The 14,955-nt window shown below is 44.5% G+C and overlaps 2 protein-coding genes and 1 long non-coding RNA gene across 3 annotated transcripts in view; 2 read left to right on the top strand and 1 right to left on the bottom strand.

The window, feature by feature from the left end:
• Positions 1-11,096, bottom strand: part of ATP13A1 (ATPase 13A1) — a 50,314-nt gene extending 39,218 nt beyond the window's left edge. The window contains exons 1-6 of the mRNA XM_085046164.1: positions 10,827-11,096; positions 8,406-8,495; positions 7,440-7,630; positions 6,148-6,220; positions 3,573-3,728; positions 2,841-2,910 (exon numbers count right to left, since the gene is read on the bottom strand). Of these exons, the coding sequence (XP_084902290.1) occupies positions 2,841-2,910; positions 3,573-3,728; positions 6,148-6,220; positions 7,440-7,630; positions 8,406-8,495; positions 10,827-11,096 (850 nt within the window). The remainder of the gene's footprint in view (positions 1-2,840; positions 2,911-3,572; positions 3,729-6,147; positions 6,221-7,439; positions 7,631-8,405; positions 8,496-10,826) is intronic.
• On the top strand, positions 10,998-13,320 carry CHCHD5 (coiled-coil-helix-coiled-coil-helix domain containing 5). Its single transcript, XM_085046163.1, has 3 exons — positions 10,998-11,255; positions 11,658-11,795; positions 13,065-13,320. Coding segments are annotated over exons 1-3 (381 nt in total). The 5' UTR covers positions 10,998-11,253; the 3' UTR covers positions 13,306-13,320.
• Positions 13,321-13,473: 153 nt separating this feature from the next.
• LOC146422719 (uncharacterized) lies at positions 13,474-14,937 on the top strand. Its single transcript, XR_014848073.1, has 2 exons — positions 13,474-13,570; positions 14,767-14,937. It is a non-coding gene; the product is annotated as an uncharacterized LOC146422719 (long non-coding RNA).
• Positions 14,938-14,955: the final 18 nt, after the last annotated feature.

Genomic DNA, 14,955 nt, shown 5'->3' with positions numbered 1-14,955 from the left:
GGTCCAGGATGTGCTCAGGGCTGCGACCTTCCACCGGCTCCTGGGGAAAAATGGGAATCGTGGGGGGATTGCATGGAAAAACGGGAATTACAGTGGGAATTGCATGGGAAAATGGGAATTACAGTGGGAATTACAGTGGGAATTGCATGGGAAAATGGGAATTACAGTGGGAATTACAGTGGGAATTGCATGGGAAAATGGGAATTACAGTGGGAATTGCATGGGAAAATGGGAATTACACTGGGAATTACAGCAGGAATTGCATGGGAAAATGGGAATTACACTGGGAATTACAGTGGGAATTGTGACAGAATTGCATTTCCCCATTTTTCCTCACTTTCCCCCATTTTCCCCCATTTTTTCCCCACTTTTCTCCAATTTATTCTCCTATTTTTCCCCTTTTTTCCCCTCATTTTTCCCCATTTCCCCCCCATTTTTTCCCCAGATTTTCCCATTTTTTCCCCATTTTCTCCCCCAATTTTTCCCCATTTTTCCCTCATATTTTCCCCCCATTTTTCCCCTTTTCCCAGTTTTTTTCTAGTATTTCTCATTTTTTCCCCACTTCCGGCTCCTGGTCCACCTTCATCTGGGTGCAATACCTCCAAGTCAGCATCGGGCCATCCACGTATGCATTTTCCTCTCAGCAGCAGCAACACACGTGGCAGGGAACCAGATCCTGGGAGCGACCTGGGGGCCCAAATCCCATAAAATACACCCAAAATCCACCTAAAATCCCACAAAATACACCCAAAAATCCCACAAAATACACCCAAAAATCATCACAGAATCAACCCAAAAATCCACCCAAAAATCATCACAAAATCCACCCCAAAATCCCACAAAATACACCCAAAAATCCCACAAAATACACCCAAAAATCCACCCCAAAATCCCACAAAATCTACCTAAAAATCCACCCAAAAATCCCACAAAATACACCCAAAAATCATCACAGAATCCAGCCCAAAATCATCACAGAATCAACCCAAAATCCCACAAAATACACCCAAAAATCCCACAAAATCCACCCAAAAATCCCACAAAATACACCCAAAAATCATCACAGAATCAACCCAAAAATCCCAGAAAATACACCCAAAAATCCACCCAAACTACAAAAGAACACCAAAATCCCCCAAAATCCACAAAATACAAACAAAAATCCTACAGAATCCACCCCAAAACTCTTGGTGAAAATCCCACAGAATCCACCCCAGAAACCATCCAAAACAGAAAATCTCACCCCAAAATCCCAAAATGCACCCAAAACCTACAGAATCAACCCAAAATCCACCCAAACCCCACAAAATACACCAAAATCCACTAAAACCATCACAGAATCCACCCAAAAATCCCACAGAATCCACCCCAAAATCCCAGAAAATCCACCCAAAATCCACCCAAAAATCCCAAAAATCCACCCCAAAATCCCACAAAATCCACCCCAAAATCCACCCAAAAACCATCACAGAATCCACCCAAAAATCCCAGAAAATCCACACAAAATACACGCAAAAATCCCACAAAATCCACCCAAAAATCATCACAGAATCAACCCAAAAATCCACCCAAAAATCATCACAAAATCCACCCAAAAATCATCACAAAATACACCCAAAAATCCACCCAAAAATCCCACAGAATCCACCCAGAAATCCACCCAAAAACCCCAAAAATCCACCCCAAAATCCATCCAAAAATCCCAGAATATCCACCCCAAAATCCCAAAAATGCACCCAAAAATCATCACAGAATCAACCCCAAAATCCCACAAAATCCACCCAAAAATCCCAAAAATCCTCACAAAAATCCACCCCAAAATCCCAAAAATCCACCCAAAAATCCCACAGAATCACACAAAAACCTCACAGAAGCACAAAAAAAAAAATCCCACAGAATTCCCAAAAAAAATTCCACAAAAACCCCACAAAATCCACCCAAAAACACTCACAGGAATCCCACAAAATTCCCCCCAAAAATCAACGTGAAATTCAGAAAAAAACCCACAAAAATTCCCCCCAAAAAAATCACAAAATTCGCAGAAAATTCCACAAAATTCACAGAAAATCCTACAAAAATCACCCCAAAAAAATCCTGTTAAAAGCTTCCTAAAATCCCATAAAACCCTCACAGAATCCCACAAAATTCCCCCAAAAATCCTCAAAAAATCCCCACAAAATCCCCCCAAAAATCCCACAAAATTTGCAGAAAACCCTCACAGAATTCACCCAAAAAAATCCTCACAAAATTCACAGAAAAAATCCCACAAAATTCGGAAAAAATCCTCACGAAATCAGCAAAACATTATTACAAAATTCACAGAAAAATCCCACAAAATTTGCAGGAAATCCTCACAAAATTAGCAAAACATTATTACAAAATTCACAGAAAAATCCCACAAAATTTGCAGGAAATCCTCACAAAATTCACAGAAAAAATCCCACAAAATTCGGAAAAAATCCTCACAAAATTAGCAAAACATTATCACAAAATTCACAGAAAAATCCCACAAAATTTGGAAAAAATCCTCACGAAATCAGCAAAACATTATTACAAAATTCACAAAAACATCCCACAAAATTTGCAGAAAAATCCCCCAAAATTTGCAGGAAATCCTCACAAAATTCCCAAAAATTCCGACGGAAAAAAGGGAATTTTTCTCCCTCCCAACCCCAAAACTGAGCAATTCCAAGCTGATTTTTCCAGCTTTTTTTTGGGACAAACGGAAATTCCAACGGGACTTCCCTGAAAATGGGAATTCAAAGCTCAAAGTTCTCCTCAATTCCAATAAAAATTAGGGAAAAATTCCCAAAATTTGGGAGTTTCCCGTGGATTCCTACCGATGGAGATGATGTCACCAGGGATGATGTCATCGCTGCAGATCGGGCGCCACTTCCGGTTCCGGTAGACCTGGAATTCCCAAAAAAACCTGGAATTAGGGAAAAACCACGGGAAAGAGGGGAATCCCAAAAAATTGGGGTTTTTGGGGTGAGATTGGAGGGAAAAACCTAAAATATGCACTTTTTGGGATGGGAAAAGCTAAGGAAAAAAATCCCTTTTTTGGGATGAGATCTGAGGGAAAAAACCTAAAAAAATGTCATTTTTGGGATGAGAAAACCTTAAAAAATCCCTTTTTTGGGATGAGAAAACCTTAAAAAATGTCATTTTTGGGATGAGATCAGCAGGAAAACCATGGGAAAAGGGATGAGAAATGAGCTAAACTTCCCAAAATAATCCCCAAAAAAATCCTAAACTCAAAAAACCAATTTTTGGGAAATGATGGGAAAAGGGACAAAATCCCATTTTTGTGATGGAATCAGCAGGGAAACCCCAAAAATCCCATTTTTTGGATGGAATTAGCAGGAAAACCATGTGAAAATTCCCCAAAAAATCCCATTTTTGGGATGGGATCTGGGGGAAAATAAAAAAAAAATCCCATTTTTGTGACAAAACCAGCGGGAAAACCACAGGAAAATTAAAAAAAAAATCTCTGAAAAATCCCATTTTCATTCCCAAACCCACCAAAAAAAGCCCAAAATTCCCAAAATTCCACGGATTTTCCCCAAACCCACCTGGATCATGTAGGGTCTGTTGCCCATTTTCCTGATTTCTGCCAAATTCCTGAGCTGCTGCTGCACCAGCGACGCCTCGAAAGCCACCAGCATGGAGAGGGTGAAGACGCTGTAGTACCAGTACTCATCCAGGCACCATAAACCCACACAGAACACCTGGGAAACCCCAAAAAAATCCCAAATAAATCCCATAAAAATCCCTAAAAAAATCCCCAAAAAAATCCCTGAGAAATCCCCAAAAAATCCCAAATAAATCCCATAAAAATCCTAAAAAAAATCTCCCAAAAATCCCCCATAAAATCCCGTGGTGAACACGCTGTAGTACCAGTACTCATCCAGACACCACAGACCCACACAGCACACCTGGGAAATCCCAAAATATATCCCAGAAAAATCCCAAAAAAATCCCCCAAAACATCCCCAAAAAAATCGCTAAAAAAATCCCCGAAAAATCACCAAAAAATCCCAAAAAAATCCCACAAAAATCCCACAAAAATCCCCAAAAATCCTAAAAAAATCCCCCAAAAATCCCAACAAAATCTCTAAAAAAAATCCCAAAAAATCCCTAAAAAAATCCCATTAAAATCCCTAAGAAAATGCTTTAAAAATCCCTAAAAAAAATCCCCAAAAAATCCCTTAAAAAATCCCTAAAAAAAAATCCCCTTAAAATCCCCTAAAAATCCTCAAAACCCAAAAAGCACCAAAAACTCCCCAAAAAATCCCCCAAAAATCCCTTAAAAACACCCCAAAAAATCCCTCCAAAAGTCCCCCCAAAAATCCCAACAAAATCTCTAAAAAAATCCCATAAAAATCCCTAAAAAAATCGCCCAAAAATCCCCCAAAAATCCCTAAAAAATCCCCCCAAAATCCCGCCAAAAATCCCAAAAAATCCCCAAAAAATCCCCAAAAATCCCAAAAAATCCCCAAAAAAATCCCCAAAAAATCCCCAAAATCCCGGAAAAACGGCAGGAATTAGGAGCAGAGGGAAGCTGGAGTGAGATTTTGGGGAAAAAAAAGGGGAATTTTGGGGTTTGAGTTGATTAGTGAGCCCAGAATTCCTGGAATTCCAGGAAAAAAGGAGGAAAATGATGCCAATCTGAGCCAGAATTCCTCAAGTTTTAGGAAAATTTAGGAGGAAAATTTGGTACCAAAATCATTCCATTCCAGCCCAGAATTCCTCAATTTTTTGGAGATTTTAGGACCAAAATTTGGGACCAAAATCATCCCAATCCAGCCCAGAATTCCTCAAATTTTTGGAGAATTAAAAAAAAACAAAAAACCAACCAACCAAACCCAACAAAAAAACAAAAACCAAACACCAACCACCCAAACCAAACCAAAAAAAAAACAAAACACCCCAACCACCCAAACCCAAAAAAAAAAAAACAAAACACCCACCACCCAAACCCAAAAAAAAACAAAAACCAAACACCAACCACCCAAACCAAACCAAAAAAAAAACAAAACACCCAACCAACCAAACCAAAAAATTCAGGAGGAAAATTTGGGACCAAAATCATCCCAATCCAGCCCAGAATTCCTCAAGTTTTAGAAAAATTTAGGAGAAAAATTTAGAACAAAAATCATCCTAATCCAGCCCAGAATTCCTCAATTTTTTGGAGAATTTAGGACCAAAATTTGGGACCAAAATCATCCCAATCCAGCCCAGAATTCCTCAAATTTTTGGAGAATTTAGGAGCAAAATTTGGGACCAAAATGATCCCAATCCAGCCCAGAATTCCTCAATTTTTTTGAGAATTTAGGAGCAAAATTTGGGACCAAAATCATCCCAATCCAATCCAGAATTCCTCAACTTTTAGGAAAATTTAGGAGCAAAATTTAGGACCAAAATGATCCCAATCCAGCCCAGAATTCCACAACTTTTAGGAAAATTTAGGACGAAAATCATTCCAATCCAATCCAGAATTCCTCAATTTTAGGGAAAATTTAGGAGCAAAATTTGGTACCAAATCATTCCAATCCAGCCCAGAATTCCTGAAATTCCAGGAAAAAAGAAATCAAAATCATCCCAATCCAATCCAGAATTCCTGAAGTTTTGGGAAAATTTAGGAGCAAAATTTAGGACCAAAATCATCCCAATCCAGCCCAGAATTCCTCAAGTTTTAGAAAAATTTAGGAGAAAAATTTAGAACAAAAATCATCCTAATCCAGCCCAGAATTCCCCAATTTTTTTGAGAATTTAGGACCAAAATTTGGGACCAAAATCATTCCAATCCAGCCCAGAATTCCTCAACTTTTAGGAAAATTTAGGACCAAAATTTGGTACCAAAATCATCCCAATCCAGCCCAGAATTCCTCAATTTTTAGAAAAATTTAGGACCAAAATTTGGGACCAAAATCATCCCAATCCAATCCAGAATTCCTCAATTTTTGGGAACATTTAGGAGCAGAATTTGGTACCAAAATCATCCCAATCCAGCCCAGAATTCCCCAAATTTCCCAAATCTCCTCTTCCTCTCCCAGCTGGTTTAACCAACAAACCTCCAGGCAGCTGGAAAAGCAGCAAATCCCAGGAAAAAGAGGAGAATTCCCAAAAAAAATTCCCATTTTTTACCTGGAAAACGAAGAAGGGAGCTGTGGCTCTCTCCTTGAAGAGCTCCAGGAATTCTGGCACCACCATCTCCGCCCTGCAAAACAAGAAATTTGGGAATTATTGCATTTTCCCCCAAAATTCCAACCCAATTTGGGATGTTTGGGATGAATTCCCAAAATTCCTGAGGAGAATCCTTCAGTTCTTGAAGGAATTCTAAAAGGAAAAAGCAAAAATTCAAAATCCAGGGGGAAAGTTTTGCTCCAAGTTTGGATTTTTGGGGTATTTTGGGATAATTTCCCAGGATATTTTGGGATAATTTCCCAGGATATTTTGGGATAATTTCCTGGAATATTTTAGAATAATTTCCCAGGATATTCTGGGATTATTTTCCAGGACATTTTGGGATAATTTCCTGGAATATTTTAGAATAATTTCCCAGGATATTTTGGGATAATTTCCCAGGATATTTTGGGATAATTTGCCAAGATATTTTGGGATTATTTTCCAGGATATTTTGGGATAATTTCCCGGAATATTTTGGGATAATTTCCTAGAATATTTTGGGATAATTTCCTGGGATATTTTAGGACAATTTCCTGGAATATTTTAGAACAATTTCCCAGGATATTTTGGGATAATTTCCTGGGATATTTGGGGATAATTTCCTGGAATATTTTAGAACAATTTCCCAGGATATTTTGGGATAATTTCCTGGGATATTTCAGGATAATTTCCTGGGATATTCGGGGATATTTTGCATTTTTCCCAGAATATTTTGGGATATTTTTCTGAGCTATTTGGGGATATTTTCCTGGGTTATTTCGGAGTATTTTTCCAGGATATTTTGGAATATTTTCACTGGGATATTTTGGGAAATTTTCCAAGGATACAGAAAGATAATATTTTATTTTTCCAGAATACATTGGGAAATTTTTCTGGAATATTTAGCAATATTTTCCCGGAATATTTGGGAATTTTTTCCTGGGATATTTGGGGATATTTTTACATTTCTTTCCAGGACATTTTGTAACATTTCCCCAGAATATTTTGGAATATATTCCCAGAATATCCTGGGGATATTTTGGGATATTTTTCCAGGATATTTTGCAATATTTCCCCAAGATATTTTTCAATATTTTCCAGGCATATTTAGGAATATTTTGGAATATTTTCCCAGGATATTTGGGGATATTTTGCAATATTTCCCCAAAATATTTTCCCCCAATATTTGCCAATATCTCGGAATATTTTCTCCCAACATTTCCCATATTTTTCCAGGATTTTTCCCCCCAAAAAAGCCCCCAAATCCTCACTTGTTTGTCCCATATTTCCTCTCAGCTTCCCGGATTTCCTTGTCCTCCTGGAATCCTCTGGAATTCTGGTAGAAACTCAGAGGATTTTCCACTGGAAAAGCCACAGGCAGGAATTGTTTCTTCCCGTGGATTTCGTAAGAATATTTGATTTTCTGGAACTCGAAGGACAAAGCTTCCTGTCCATCCTCACCCTGCAGAAAAACAGGGAAAAAATCCAAAATTATCCCAAAATCCAAAATCCCAAAAATCCCCCAAAAATCCCATCAAAAAATCACAAAATTAAAAATCAAAAAAAAATCTACAAATCCAACAAAAACCCGAAAATCCCAAAAATCCCATAAAAATCCCCCAAAAACCCACCAAAATCTAAAAAATCCCCAAAACCCCACAAAATCCAAAATCACAAAAATCAATCCCCAATCAAAATCCCCAAAATCCCACAAAAATAAAAAAATCACAAAATCACCAAATCACAAAATCACACAAAATCACAAAAATCACCAGAAAATCCCAAAAATTCACAAATCACCAATCCCACAAATCCCCAAAAATCCCACAAAAATCCCAAAAAATCCCCCAAAATCCCCACAAAAATCCCCAAAAATCCACAAAAATCCACAAAAATCCCAAAATCCCCACAAAAATCCACAAAAAATCCCCAGTTTTGTGTGATTACAGTGAATTAATGGGATTTTTGGGATTTTTTGGGGTTTCTCACCTGGTCCCTGTGCAGAGTGAATAAATCAGATTTTTGGGATTTTTTTGGGATTTTTTGGGATTTCTCACCTGATCCCTGTGCAGAGGCACCAGTGAATCAATGGGATTTTTTGGATTTTTTGGGATGAATCCCAGGGATTTTTTGGGATTTCCCTCACCTGGTCCCTGTGCAGAGGCACCAGCTCCATGGTGCCAATGAATCAGTGGGATTTTTGGGATTATTTTGGGGTGAATTTTGGGGTTTCTCACCTGGTCCCTGTGCAGAGGCACCAGCTCCACGCTGCCATTGTTGGCTGTTGGCACCACTTTGGCCAAGGTGGCTTTGGAGGGACAAGGCTCCTGGAAAAAGGAAAAACAGCAGAAAATCAGGAAAAAATCCACATTTTAGCTCTTTAACAGCCCAGGTTTGATCCCTGCAATAGCCTGGATTTTATACCCTTAATATCCCATATTTTACACCTTCAATATCCCAGTTTTTATCTGTAATATCCCATATTTTATACCTCTAATACCCAATATTTTATCCCTTCAATATCCCATGTTTTACACCTTGAACATCCCACTTTTTAATCTCCAAATTTCCCACATTTCATCTCTTCAAAACCCCACATTTTATACCCTCAACACCCCAAACTTCACACCATCCATTTCCCACTTTTTTAACTGTAATCTCTTATTTTATACCTTGAATATCCCATATTTTAGCTCTTCAATATCCCACATTTTACACCTCGAATATCTTGCTTTTTAATCTGAAATATCCACGTTTTGTACCTCCAATATTCCACATTTTATCCCCTCAATATCCCACATTTTACTTCCCAAACATCCCATTTTTTTTACCTTTTATCTGCCACAATTCACCTCCTCAACAACCCAAACTTTACACCTCCAAAATCCCACATTTCCCATATTTAACATCCCATATTTTATTCCTCTAACATTCCCCATTTCCCATATTTAACATCCCATGTTGAACAGCTCCTGTTCGAGATTTTAAGAATTCGCCTTGAATATTCCATATTTAATACAGAAATACCTCAAATCGCTCTAGATCCCAAATCCCCTCAGACCCCAAATCTCTCTCAGATCCTAAATCCCCTCAGACCCCAAATGCCCCCAAACCCCATCAGATCCCAAATCCCCTCAGACCCCAAATGCCCCCAAATCCCCTCAGATGCCAAATTCCCCCAAATCTCTCTCTGACCCCAAATGCCCCCAAATCTCTCTCAGATCCCAAATCCCCTCAGACCCCAAATGCCCCTAAATCTCTCTCAGACCACAAATGCCCCCAAATTTCCCTCAGATCCCAAATCCCCTCAGACCCCAAACTCCCCCAAATCTCTCTCAGACCCCAAATGCCCCCAAATGCCCTCAGACCCCAAATCCCCTCAGACCCCAAATTTCCCTCAGACCCCAAATTCCCAAATCTCTCTCTGACCCCAAATGCCCCCAAATCTCTCTCAGATCCCAAATGCCCCCAAATTTCCCTCAGCCCCCAAATCCCCTTCAGCCCTCCAGTCCCCCTCAGAGCCTGAACCTCCCTCAGCCCCAAATTCCCCCTGTAATATCTGCAAGGGCAATTAAATAATTGTATTATTTATGTCAAAAAAACTAAAGCATCTCCAATCAGCCCCAGAAACAATCAGCAACAGGGGAACGTGAGCACAGGAGAGAGAGCAGGAGGTGCAACCCGGGAACCCAGGGAGTGGGAATTTCTGAGAAACGAAACCAAAAGCTGTATAAAAAGCGGAAGTTTAAACTGAAAGTGTGCTTGTCGGGGGAGCAGAGACTCCCAGGCACAGCCAGCGCTGTTTGCTTATTGCCTCCAGCCTTGTATTCTGAATTCTGGGGTTTAATGAATGTATGCAATTGCTGCTATTTTGTAATCTGCTTTCTGTAAAGATTTTGCTGCTAAATTTTCGATTGACTCGTTTTTACTTATAACACCCTCAGCCCCTAAATTCCTCCAAATCCCCTCAGACCCCAAACCTCCCTCACCTCCCTCAGACCCTAAATTCCCCTCAGAGCCCAAATCTCCTCAGACCCCTCAGGACCCAAATCCCCCAAATCCCCTCAGCCCCTTCACCTCCTTCAGAGCCCAAATCTCCCTCAAACCCCAAATCCCCTCAGCCCCAAATTCCCCTCAGACCCCAAATTCCCCTCAACTGCCTCACACCCCAAATCCCCTCAGACCCTAAACGCCTCCAAATCCCCTCAGACCCCAAACCTCCCTCACCTCCCTCAGACCCTAAAATCCCCTCAGCCCCAAATCCTCCTCACCTCCCTCAGCCCCCAAATCCCCTCAGACCCTAAATTCCCCTCAGACCCCAAACCTCCCCTCAGAGCCCAAATTCCCCTCAGTCCCCTCAGACCCCAAAACTCCCTCAGACCCCAAATCCCCTCAGCCCCTTAACCTTCCTCAGACCCAAATCCTCCTCACCTCCTTCAGCCCCCAAACCCCCTCAGCGCCCAAATCTCCCTCAGATCCCAAATCTCCCTCAGAGCCCAAATCCCCTCAGACCCTAAAATCCCCTCAGAGCCCTCAGGACCCAAATCCCCTCAGCCCCCTCACCTCCCTCACACCCCAAATCTCCCTTTAGACCCCAAATCCCCTCAGCCCCTGAACCCCTCAGCCCCTGTCCTTGTCCCCGTTCCCGTCCCGCTCACCCTGACGCAGCTCAGCGCGCACTCGGCGTGCACAGACCACATCCCGGCCAGCGCCGTCAGCAGCTGCAGCGCCGCGATGGCGCCGAGCGCCAGCAGCGCCGCCTCGGGCTGCCCCGCCGCCTCCCCCCACAGCCGCGGCCCCCACAGCCACAGCCAGGCGGGGTAGAGCCCGGCGGCGAAGGGCAGCACGGTGCCGCGGAGCAGCCGCGGCCGCCGCCGGTACAGAGTCACCGACGAGACCAGCTCGTCCTCCGCGGCGGCCGCCGCCATCTTGCTGCGCCCCGCCGAGCCCGCGCTTCCGCCGGCGGGGAGCGGAGCGTGCGCGCTGGGGAGGAGTGGCGGAAGCGGAGCGCGGCGCGTGCGCGGTGGGGAGGAGTGGCGGAAGTGCCGCGGCGGAGGAGGAGGAGGAGGAGGAGGAGGAGCCGCCATGTGAGTGAGGGGCGGCGGGGCCGGGCCGGGGCGGGATCGCGCGGTGTCCCCTCGTGTCCCCTCGTGTCCTCTCGTGTCCCCTCGTGTCCCTCCGTGTCCCCTCGGGGCGTGCAGTGTCCCCTCGGGGCGTGCAGTGTCCCTCCGGTTGTGCAGTGTCCCTTCGTGTCCCTCCGTGTCCCCTCGGGTCCTTCCGTGTCTCTCCGTAACCCTTCGGATCCTCTCGGATCCTCTCGGATCTCTTCGTCTCCCTTCGTGTCGCACCGGTTGTCACGCCGATGTCTCCGCGCTTCTGTCCGGTTGTGACTCTGTCGCGACATCCCTGCCCTGCCCCTGTCGCGATATCCCTGCCGTGCCCCTGCCCCTGTCGCGACATGCCGGCGGTGACGCTGTCGCGACATGCAGGGAGGCGCTGGCGCTGACGGCGCGGCACTGCGGGGCAGAGCTGGAGCGCTACGGGCGCTGCGTGGCGGCGAGTCCCGGGAGCTGGCAGCGGGATTGTCACCGGCTGAGGGACAGCATCGCCCGGTGTGCTTCTGACCAGTGAGTGACACTGACTGGGGACACTGGGGACACTGGGAGTGACACTGGGACTGTCACCGGCTGAGGGACAGCATCGCCCGGTGCGCCTCTGACCAGTGAGTGACACTGACTGGGGACACTGGGGACACTGGGGACAGTGGGATTGTCACCGGCTGAGGGACAGCATCGCCCGGTGCGCCTCCGACCAGTGAGTGACACATGGGGACACTGGGGACAGTGGGATTGTCACTGTGACTGTCACCGGCTGAGGGACAGCATCGCCCGGTGTGCCTCCGACCAGTGAGTGACACTGACTGGGGACACTGGGGACACTGGGAGTGACACTGGGATTGTCACCGGCTGAGGGACAGCATCGCCCGGTGCGCCTCCGACCAGTGAGTGACACATGGGGACACTGGGAGTGACACACTGGGGACACTGGGACTGTCACCGGCTGAGGGACAGCATCGCCCGGTGTGCTTCTGACCAGTGAGTGACACTGACTGGGGACACTGGGGACACTGGGAGTGACACTGACTGGGGACAGTGGGGACACTGACCAGTGAGTGACACATGGGGACACTGGGGACACTGGGAGTGACACCCTGGGGACACTGGGATTGTCACTGGGGACACTGGCATTTCCCTGATGTTTTCCTGACATTTCCCCAACATTTCCCCAATAGTTTCCCAATATTTACTCAATAGTTTCCCAATATTCCCCCAATATTTCTCAATATCTTCCCAATATTTCCCTGATCTTTCCCCAATATTTTCCCTGACATTTCCCCAACGTTTCCCCAATAGTTTCCCAATATTTACCCAATAGTTTCCCAATAGTTTCCTGATATTTCCCCAATATTTTCCCGATATTTTCCCCGAAATTTCCCCAATATTTTTCTGATATTTCTCCTATCTTTCCCCAATATTTCCCCAATATTCTCCCAATATTTCTCAATATTTTCCCAATATTTTCCCAATATTTCCCCAATATTTTCCCAATATTTTCCCGATATTTTCCCGATAGTTTCCCAATATTTCCCTGATATTTCCCCAATATTTTCCCTGATATTTCCCCAATATTTTCCCGATATTTCCCCAATATTTTTCCCAATATTTTCCCCAATATTTTCTCCATATTTCCCCAATATTTCCCCAATATTTTCCCTGATATTTCCCCAACATTTCCCCAACATTTCCCCAATATTTTCCCGATATTTCCCCAATACTTTCCTGATATTTTCCTAATATTTTCCCCACCATTTCCCCCCATTTCCCGCCCGTTCCCAGCCCGCTGGTGCGGCAGATCCGGCAGGATTGCTCCGAGTCGCTGTCAGCCTTCGAGCTCTGCCTGCAGCAGCACCCTGGCAATGTCACCCAGTGCCACCCGCAGGTCAGCGCCTTCCTGCTCTGCGCCGAGAGTGTCACCGCTGCTGTCCCCAGGGGTGACAAACCCAGTGACAACCCCAGGGACAGCGCTGCGGGTGAGTGTGGAGCTGGGATTTGGGGGAAAATGGGAATAAAACACTAAAAATGGCCCCAAATGTGGCACTGTCCCCTCGTGCTCTGCATTGAAAATGTCACCTCTGCTGTCCCCAAGGGTGACAATCCCAGTGCCAGCCCTGGGGACAGCGCTGCAGGTGAGTGTGGAGCTGGGATTTGGGGAAAAATGGGGATAAAACACTAAAAATGGCCCCAAATGTGGCACTGTCCCCTCCCGCTCTGTGCCGAGAATGTCACCTCTGCTGTCCCCAAGGGTGACAATCCCAGTGCCAGCCCCGGGGACAGTGCTGGAGGTGAGTGTGGAGCTGGGATTTGGGGGAAAAATGGGAATAAAACCCTAAAAACGGCTATTTCCCCCATAATGTGGCACTGTCCCCTCCTGCTGTGCACTGAAAATGTCACCCTTGGTGTCACCTCTGATGTCCCCTCGGGTGACAACCCTGGGGACAGCCCTGGGGACAGTGCTGCAGGTGAGTGTGGAGCTGGGATTTGGGGGAAAAATGGGAATAAAACACTAAAAATGGCCCCAAATCCAGGCCTGTCCCCTCGTGCTGTGCATTGAAAATGTCACCTCTAGTGTCCCCAAGGGTGACAATCCCACTGCCAGCCCTGGGGACAGTGCTGGAGGTGAGTGTGGAGCTGGGATTTGGGGGGAAATGGGAATAAAACCCTAAAAATGGCCCCAAATCCAGGCCTGTCCCCTCCTGTTCTGCACTGAAAATGTCACCCTGGTGTCCCCTCTGGTGTCCCCTCGGGTGACAACCCTGGGGATAGTGCTGGAGGTGAGTGTGGAGCAAAAATTTGGGGGAAAAAAGTGGGAAAAGAACCCTAAAAATGACCATTTCCCCCATAATGTGGCCCTGTCCCTTCCTGCTGTGCATTGAAAATGTCACCCTTGGTGTCACCCCTGATGTCCCCTCTGGTGACAACCGCAGGGACACCTCTGGAGGTGACTCTGGAACCCCTGGGAGTGGGTTTGGAGCAAAAATTGGGGGGAAAAAAGTGAGAAATGAACCCTAAAAATGGCCCCAAATCCAGGCCTGTCCCCTCCTGCCTCAGGAAATGCTGAAAAAAGGAAATTTGGGATAAAAATGAATAAAAATTTGGGATTAAAATGGGATCAGGAGACCCCAAATGTGTCTGTTTTTCCTCAGGAAATCCTGGAAAAAATGGAAATTTGGGATCAAATTTGGGCTCCAAGTGGAATCAGGAGACCCCAAATGTGCTTATTTTTCCTCAGGAAATGCTGGAAAAAAGAAAATTTGGGATAAAAATGAATAAAAATTTGGGATTAAATGGGATCAGGAGACCCCAAATGTGTCTGTTTTTCCTTAGGAAATCCTGAAAAAAATGGAAATTTGGGATCAACTTTGGGCTCTGGTTCCTCCCAGGTTCCTTCCTGCCTCAGGAAATTAGGGAAAAAAGGATTTTTAGGAAGGAAATTTGGGATAAAAAAGTGATTTTTCTCTTTTTTCTTTTCCCCCCCTAGAGAATCCCAGGAGTTAAAATCCCTCTGGAATCTTCTGGAATCTTCTGGAATCTCCCAATCCTTGGATTTTTCCCCCTGGAAAAGGATGTGGGAATGATCTCCATTTCCCTGGGAATTCCCAGGATTTTATCCTGAAAACTTTGATAAATAAATTAAAAAAAATTCCTGTGAGATCTCCTTGGGAATCTT

This window comes from Lichenostomus cassidix, unplaced genomic scaffold (genome assembly GCF_008360975.1).
Source record: "Lichenostomus cassidix isolate B80296 unplaced genomic scaffold, HeHo_3.0 HiC_scaffold_39, whole genome shotgun sequence".
In the NCBI taxonomy this organism is placed as follows: domain Eukaryota; kingdom Metazoa; phylum Chordata; class Aves; order Passeriformes; family Meliphagidae; genus Lichenostomus; species Lichenostomus cassidix.
Note: the sequence above shows the minus strand (reverse complement) of the source record. Positions and strands in the feature narration are given on the sequence as shown.

Coding starts and splice junctions, on each gene's coding strand:
- CHCHD5 (XM_085046163.1), top strand. Junction 11,796..13,064: donor GCCCGGTGTGCTTCTGACCA/GTGAGTGACACT, acceptor GCCCGTTCCCAG/CCCGCTGGTGCGGCAGATCC.